The sequence below is a fragment of the Solea senegalensis genome, linkage group LG17 (assembly GCF_019176455.1).
Source record: "Solea senegalensis isolate Sse05_10M linkage group LG17, IFAPA_SoseM_1, whole genome shotgun sequence".
Lineage (NCBI taxonomy): Eukaryota > Metazoa > Chordata > Actinopteri > Pleuronectiformes > Soleidae > Solea > Solea senegalensis.
Genome location: NC_058037.1, coordinates 12,859,770 through 12,867,869, shown reverse-complemented (window position 1 = coordinate 12,867,869; position 8,100 = coordinate 12,859,770). Strand labels below are relative to the sequence as shown.

The window sequence follows — 8,100 nt, the reverse complement described above, 5'->3', positions numbered from 1 at the left end:
ATAAATATGACAGGCATGGCTCTCGGAAAGGTAGAGAGTCCTCGACTGAACCCGCGAACGATGTACACCTTCACCTTCTTGTGCGCCTTCGGGCTCCTGCCTGCTCTTTTGGAGGTAAGTAACTGTACCTGTTCTAACTCTTTTCCCTCAAGAAATATTCAAACTTTTTTGTACACTTTTAAAGCTCCAGTGTGTAACTCGTGTGTCGCTAAAGCCACAGTATCGCTGCCGCCACAGAACTGCCTAAAGGACGGCTCAAGAACCACATTCCAACCACTTGTTTCAGAGGACTGTTAAATCCTTAACCTAAAGTTGTGTACTGTTATGCTCACACCTTCCGCCTGTCAGTCATGATGTCAAACGCAGTATTATGTGACGTGGAAACAAAACACTGCTATACCGAGAAACTGAGGCTGAATTGAAGAAGCTACTGTATTGTATTGAAACGTTTGCAATAAATTAACACATAGTTCTTTCTTTTTTTTCCCCTCCCATCGTTGACGATCATACATGAAGGCAGGTGAGTGTTTGTTATGAGTCACCTCAGTGTCTTTTGAGATTCAGTGTAGTAATTCATAAATATGAGTGAATCCGCATCTTTTTTTCTTTTTTTAATGTTGCAGTCACTTCTTCGGAGAAGACTGAGATTGTCAACAAGCATAATGCCCTGAGGAGGGGTGTTACACCCACTGCTAGCGACATGTTGAAAATGGTAAAAATGATAAAAGATAAAAGATAAAAAAAAGTGCAATTGTATATTTCTTTCATGCATTAAAAGATAAAACTTAAATGATATGCCAGATTACGCTGGTGGACAATACACACGTGCCGATCTCTCCTCTGCTTCCCACAGACCTGGAACAATGAGGCTGCGAACAATGCGCAGCAATGGGCCGATGGGTGCTCCATGAAGCACAGCCCCGACAGCAACCGAGTGATCGCCAGTAAGTTTTAATTAATATAACACCAAACACGTCAGCTGCACTGTCAGAAAAACAAATACTGTGGGATTTAATCTTGCACAGCTTTATTCCTAATGTTTTACCAGGTACAGTATTAACAAGAAATCCATATCCTTTTATTAGCCTGTATTTTACACTGACACATTTCTTTAAGAGTGCTTTTATGTCTAATTAATGCCTCTAAAGTGAGACCTGGCTAAGACAGGGTACATTATCATGCAGCTGGACAACAGTAGTTACAAATACTGTAGTATATAATAGAAACAGATTGCACAGCAGCAACAACAGGGCATTCATTTATCAGTTCAACTTGCTTTACCTCTTTCCTTTATGTGTTTGGACTGAAAATTGTTCACAATGTGAAGCGTGGGATTATTGCTTGTAACTTGTAACAATGAGAACTTCTGATATGGTGCATAGGAAAGACGCTAAATTCAGTAAATAAAAGCAAACTAATTTAGGTAGTATGAGTTTATTCTGATGTGTCTGGACTGAATTAAATATAAGATGCATACTTACTACATGATTAAAGGTGCTATATGTAAAAAAGAAACAAGTTGTAAGGGAAACATGTTAAAGTGAACAATGGCACAAATGGAATCGTCACTTCTTTTTTTTCCAGGCCATTAACACTGTTACACATGACATTTGTTTTAATCTCAAACCTAAACAAGCTTCACGACACCGTCTAAAAGTGTCTTGACCAGAGATGAGGAACAACGAGCGTCTGCAGTGGAGAGAGAACTGTTTTTTTTTTTTTTTCAACATTTCCTCCTCTCCTCTCTTCTGACTGCAGCCAGTGGCTGTGGAGAGAACCTGTACATGTCCAGCAGCAAGGACTCATGGTCCGATGCCATCCAGGACTGGTACGACGAGGTGAAGGACTGGAGATATGGACAAGGATCGATCAACGGAGGAGTGATCGGACATTTCACACAGGTGCTGTTAAACTGCATCTTACCAACAGCTGCTTGGACGGTGCAGAAGTAAAATATTTCTTTAAAGGGAGGCATTATATTTTGTTTATTTTATTTTTGTCCCCCCCCCGCTCAGGTTGTTTGGTACAGGTCCAACCAGGTTGGCTGTGCCATGGCCTACTGTCCCAACGCTAAATACAAGTACTTCTATGTCTGCCACTACTGCCCACCGTAAGTGAACACAATTTTGATAATGATTTAACAACAGTATTGTTCTATTTTTAAAAAATCAGTATCTATTTTTCTGTTTCTATTCTCACTAGTCCAGAGATACTTATTGATTTGTCCGTATTAGCAAAGAGCTTTTTTGAGGGTCGACCTCTTACGTGTTGTATGTCTGAACAGTTTCCCTCATGCGCCCTTGTGTCATTTATTTAAATCTCGATCACTTGATCTTGAGGAGTCTACAAAAGGGTCATTTTCGAGCAGGTGTGAGTTGACTTAGTAAGGGAGTGCAGGTCCAGAAGATGACCGTAATGGTGTGGAGTGAAAAAAACCCGGACATAAAATAACAAACCTATCCCAGATGAGTCAGCTACAGCTTTTTCTGGGATCACCTTTAATTTTAAATGATAAAAGATTACTCCTCAAATCTAATTTATTTGAGTTTTGACGTTCTCATGATATGAAACGGATATTATTCACTGTGTTTTTATCTCCTGTATAAATTAAGGGTTATCTTTGGGTGTAGAAAAGGGAAAAAAAAGACACAATATCCCGCTTTAATATGTCATGTTCTGGCCTACATTCCAGTGGTAACTACCAGTACACTCACCCCTACAATGACGGATCCTCCTGTGCTGACTGTCCCAACGCCTGCGACAACAAACTGTGCAGTAAGTGGCAAAAACGCAGAATCAATGTCAACAATGATAACATTAAGGACTGTTTGTATCCTATATAAAACTGTTCTGTACGTTGTCAAGAGCCCAAAGAGAGAAGAAATTGGAAAAAAGCACCGTGTACAAACCAGTCAAACCAATTCATATATTCAATATCATCAGTAAAACAGAGAGGCAAAGAATACATGATATTCATTCTTAGTGTTCCTAAGGCAGCTTTATAGGTTTTTATAGGCAATTTCCCTTGGGTGCACTAAGGGTTAAAAACAAACATGGGAATCATGAAGCTAATTTAACCCACTCCTTATGCTTAGAGAGCATTGCCAGTGTTTTCTAAGCCAAGGGAGGGTCAATCAAAAAAGAAGAAAAATCATTGTTAGACATTAATTCATTTTTTTTTTTTGTCCATTTCTCTCCCAGCCAACCCCTGTCCCTACTCTGATCGGTACAGTAACTGCCCAGATTTGAAGAAACAGCATGGCTGCAGCCACTCCGACGTGGCCGATTGGTGTCCTGCCTCCTGCAAGTGCACCAACCAAATTATCTAAATACCACCTGTCGCCCACGGGCTCTGACTCATCAGTCTTTATCAATAAACATATTCAGCATTAAAGCGTGTTTGTTTTGTGTATCCGCACACGCACGCACACACACACACACACACACACACACACACACACACACACACACACTCATACTCACGCCAAAAACCCACAGCTCCGAAAAGAATGTCACCTATAAATCACCTGGTCACATATAAATAAGAAAGTACAGATAGAGATACGTGAATTTTGTACTTAAGTACAGTAACAAAGTATTTGTGCTTGGTTGCATTACAACGCTGACACTCACACAACACACGACAAAGTGGAACAGACAGAAGTGAGAGAGAGGGGAAACTTTAATTCCACTCACATTTTCCAAACCTGAGCCAAGAGTTTAAGACCACACCTGCTGGCAGTGGCTAAAAATACGGACCACTGATGATAAAGTCCATTAACATTTTACTTTACATTACAGCACACTAACAATATGGTAATGTTATGGCAATCCTTTTGTGATATTTTCAACAATACTTCTTCTTTTTCTTATTGTAACCTGTGCATTCAGGCAAATTAAAGTTAGTGAACGCTTAAATGGAATCCTTCATGTAAACATTCCCTCTCTGTGTCACACTTGACACATTTGGCACTGTTTTGGTCAACTGATAAAAAAAAAATATATGTACACACAAACCTGCATTTTTCAAGGATTTCTCACCGTTGCCATGTTTGACAAAATGCTATCTACAGAATGCCTTTCAGATTGTGTTCACCCGCCACGTGTCTCTGTGGGTGTGTCCTCAGTTTGCATATAAATATGACACCTGTGGCTAGAGGTAGACAATCCTGGACTGAACCACGACGATGTACGCCTTCACTGTCTTGTGCGCGGTCGGCCTCTTGTCTGCTCTTTGGGCAGAGCAGGTGAGTAAAAAAAGAAATGGCAGTTGAAGAGCAAATTGTGAAATGCGTTCTTCTTTTGTCACTGTACAAATTCAACTTTTCCCTCGAGAGATATTTGAACCTTTTGTACACCGAAAAGACAACTCATATTCCAACCACTATACACCACTCGTGTTTCAGAGAATGAGGGTTCGTTCCTTAACCTGAAGTTATTTCGTGTCACCACAGACGTGGAAATAAAACACTGCTGAGAAACAAGTAGAGAGTCATGATGCTGTCGAGTAATTCACTTTTAAACTGGCTGAGGGATAAGAAATGAAACATTAATGGTTTATATAAATAGATGAGGAAATCAAGGTCAGTTAAAAACCAGGCTAAAGATGTTGGTCCTAATTTTACTTAACTCTTAGAACACAGAATATTTTTGGTTGCTTTTTTCCATGACTATGTTACTATGTTATACTACATGTAAACATATAGTATATACAGAAGCTATAGGAATGTGCAATATAGAGTGTATTTTTCAGCACAACCTAGGCAATCTGATGAAAATCAATTCATTTTCACCAACTATACAAACACATTTGAGCAAAAGGTCTAATTCTGTGACTTCTGCACAATTATCGCTACTTAATATCAGTACCAAAAATATAATATAAGATGAATCATAACTTTGACTCAACAACACATGACTCAACAACAACTTTGACTCAACAACACACTCAACAACCCCCATTTTAAAGCCACACTATGTGACCAATAAACACACACTCCCAGGATGTCCATATAAGGAGTTGTGTGTTATTCTCACAGTGATTTACCATAGGTGCACCTGTGGCATAGATCCATGCCGTGTGAGCACTAAATAAATAAATAAATAAATAATAATAAACATCTATTTTTTTTCTTTTTTTCCTCCCATCTCTGACGATCCTACATGAAGGCAGGTGAGTGTTTGCCATATTTTTCACTTGAGTGTCTTTTAATATTCTTTTACATTACATTACATTCTGTATAGTAATTCACAAATATGAGTGAATCTGCATCTTTTCTTCTTCTTCTTTTTTTTAAAGTTGCAGTCTTGGCCACCTCTTCGGAGCAGAGTGAGATTGTCAACAAGCATAATTCCCTGAGGAGAGGTGTTAGTCCCACTGCCAGCAACATGTTGAAAATGGTAAAAAAAAAAAAAAATTGTATTTCTTTAAAAACATTGCACACTTCACTGGACAATCGGAAAAAAGAGCTTGTCTCCCAGCACTCGACATGTTCACTGATCTAACTTACCAGTGCTTGAGTTTTTTTTTACCTGCATGTGATGATAAATCATAGATGATATGCTAGATTTTGCAGGTGCTGATTTCTCCTCTGCTTCCCACAGAACTGGAACAATGAGGCTGCGAACAATGCTCAGAGATGGGCCAATGGGTGCTCCATGAACCACAGCCCCGACAGCCACCGAGTGATCAGCAGTGAGTTTATTAATATAACAGCAAACATGTCAGCTGCACTGTCAGAATAAAACACTGTGGGATTTAATCTTGCACATCTTTATTCCCAATGTTTTACCAGGTTCAGTATTCAGATGAAATCCATGTCATTTAATATAGCTGTATTTCACACTGACAAGTGTCTTTAGTCCAATGTCTAATTAATGTCTCTAAAGTGAGACCTGGCTAGGACAGGGTACATTTTCAGCGTCATACTGTACATGCAACTGGGCAATGACATTGACAACAAATATTGTTTAAATACAAATGTAATGTACCAGCACATTTAGAACCTAAGGCAATCCACTGCAGAATGTCGGTATTTAATTCTACATTCAAATCTAAGCATTGAGATTTTCAAGACACATTTCGTGTCTATTACTCCTGCTAAAAACCCAAAACAGGCATTTTGTTAAACCACCACCACTCCCAGTGAAGTGGTACAACATTTTTGTATTGATCACAAAAGAGAGAACTGCTTTTTTCTCTCCTCTCTTCTGACTGCAGCTAGTGGCTGTGGAGAGAACCTGTACATGTCCAGCGTCAAGAACTCGTGGTCCAGTGCCATCCAGTCCTGGTACGACGAGGTGAAGGACTGGAGATATGGATATGGATCGATCAACGGAAGAGTGGTCGGACATTTCACTCAGGTGCTGTTAAACTGCATCTTACCATTAGCTGCTTGGACGGTGCAGAATTTAAAAAATTGATTTAAACATTTAAATTTAAAATTTTTGTCCCCCCCTGCTCAGATTGTTTGGTACAGGTCCAACCAGATTGGCTGTGCCATGGCCTACTGTCCCAACTCTAGATACAAGTACTTCTATGTCTGCCACTACTGCCCTCCGTAAGTGAACACAATTTTGAAAATGATTTAACGACAGTATTGTTCTATTCTAATTCAATAATCTTGGAAAGTACTTAGTCACCTTTAATTCGAAAATACGCAACTTGGATCTTATGCCCTTCAACACCTTGCTTAGTTTGGCCTGATTTCCTGTAACTCTAGTACAATGTCCTGTTGTAATATTTGATGTTCTGGCCTACATTACAGTGGTAACTACCAGTACACTCATCCCTACAAACAAGGACGCTCCTGTGCTGACTGTCCCAACGCCTGCGACAACAAACTGTGCAGTAAGTGGCAAAAATACACAGAATCAGGGAATCACATCAGTATGAAATGTCAACTATTTATAGGAGCAAGAAGCTTACGCGAGAGAGAAAAAAGCAGTCAAAGCAATTAAAATATTCATCTGTAAAGCACCAAAAATGCAATATTTTGTTAACCATTTATTCTTTGTATTCCTTATATGTATCAGTAAATAATATCACACTCAGTCAATCAGTCAGACTTTATTTATGTGGCACTTTTGATACAAAGGAGATTAAATCAAAGTGCCTCACAGGATAAGAAAAACACCCACTCCACCCTACAAACAAAAAAAATAATATCACAAATGTAGCAGGAGAAACAAAATAAGGTAGTGAGAAAATGCTTGTAGATCTTAGCAATCAGCAAAGATGAAATAAGAGAAAATAAACAAAGTTAAGCTCATAAAACTAATAAAAAAGAGTGTAGTGATGAGGTGAAATGAACTAAGTGAAGAAAATAAAAGTTTGATTTAGACTCAGACAGCACAACCTGAAATAATAAAATAAAACAATAGTGCGGATGTAAATAAATACACTAAGGAGGAACTAAATGAGCCTGTCCTCCAACTTTTGCAGCCGATCATTATTCATAGTATGGGTATAAAATAACAGCAATCTGATATCTTGGGAGTGTCTTCCTCCATTTGAACGCCATAGCCAAGGAAAAGTCCTGTTTTCTTTTCATGTGTTATTGTCATTGTCAGTGTAGTACTTCTCCTATTGCTGGGCGTGGTACATTAGGAAACACTCCTGTGGGTCATTTATGGAGCATGTTAGAGGGTCAAGCAAAAAATAGAAGTCATTATCAGACATCTATTCATTTTTTCTATTTCCATTTCTCTCCCAGCCAACCCCTGTCCCTACTCTGATAAGTACAGTAACTGCCCCGATTTGAAGAAACAGCATGGCTGCAACAACTCTAACGTGGCCTCTTGGTGTCCTGCCTCCTGCAAGTGTACCTCCCAAATTATCTAAATACCACCTGTTGCCTAAGACTCATCAGTCTTTATCAATAAACATATTCAGCATTATAGCGTGTGTTTGTTTTGTGTAACCACATACACACGTGAAAATGTCACCTCTTTGTGCACACAGAAAATAAACAAGTGCTTCCCACTGTTACACAAACACACAGCACTTGACCTGTTCAGCAATCAGACGAGACTAAAGAGGATATTTAATTTGGCACACTAGCTTTTTAGACAAACATGACACACGCAAAGACAAGAGAC

General features: G+C 39.1%; 2 protein-coding genes across 2 annotated transcripts; both read left to right on the top strand.

Annotated features, from left to right (window-relative positions):
- Nucleotides 1-3,394, top strand: LOC122784191 (cysteine-rich venom protein-like). Its single transcript, XM_044049345.1, has 7 exons — nt 1-114; nt 620-712; nt 854-944; nt 1,759-1,901; nt 2,016-2,110; nt 2,693-2,775; nt 3,202-3,394. The coding sequence occupies exons 1-7, from the start codon at nt 7-9 to the stop codon at nt 3,327-3,329; spliced, it is 741 nt and encodes a 246-aa protein (XP_043905280.1). The 5' UTR covers nt 1-6; the 3' UTR covers nt 3,330-3,394.
- A 779-nt stretch (nt 3,395-4,173) lies between these two features.
- On the top strand, nt 4,174-7,899 carry LOC122784192 (cysteine-rich venom protein-like). The gene is made up of 8 exons (XM_044049346.1): nt 4,174-4,247; nt 5,170-5,173; nt 5,300-5,400; nt 5,605-5,695; nt 6,221-6,363; nt 6,466-6,560; nt 6,768-6,850; nt 7,716-7,899. The coding sequence occupies exons 1-8, from the start codon at nt 4,188-4,190 to the stop codon at nt 7,841-7,843; spliced, it is 705 nt and encodes a 234-aa protein (XP_043905281.1). The 5' UTR covers nt 4,174-4,187; the 3' UTR covers nt 7,844-7,899.
- Nucleotides 7,900-8,100: the final 201 nt, after the last annotated feature.

What these genes read in the sequence shown, in the direction of transcription:
- LOC122784192 (XM_044049346.1), top strand. Translation starts at nt 4,188, where the DNA reads ATGTACGCCTTCACTGTCTTGTGCGCGGTCGGCCTCTTGTCTGCTCTT. An exon ending in CAGCCACCGAGTGATCAGCA is followed by an intron (nt 5,696 to 6,220) that starts GTGAGTTTATTA and finishes TTCTGACTGCAG; the next exon opens with CTAGTGGCTGTGGAGAGAAC. An exon ending in TGGTCGGACATTTCACTCAG is followed by an intron (nt 6,364 to 6,465) that starts GTGCTGTTAAAC and finishes CCCCCTGCTCAG; the next exon opens with ATTGTTTGGTACAGGTCCAA.
- LOC122784191 (XM_044049345.1), top strand. Translation starts at nt 7, where the DNA reads ATGACAGGCATGGCTCTCGGAAAGGTAGAGAGTCCTCGACTGAACCCG. An exon ending in CAGCAACCGAGTGATCGCCA is followed by an intron (nt 945 to 1,758) that starts GTAAGTTTTAAT and finishes TTCTGACTGCAG; the next exon opens with CCAGTGGCTGTGGAGAGAAC. An exon ending in CTGCGACAACAAACTGTGCA is followed by an intron (nt 2,776 to 3,201) that starts GTAAGTGGCAAA and finishes TTTCTCTCCCAG; the next exon opens with CCAACCCCTGTCCCTACTCT.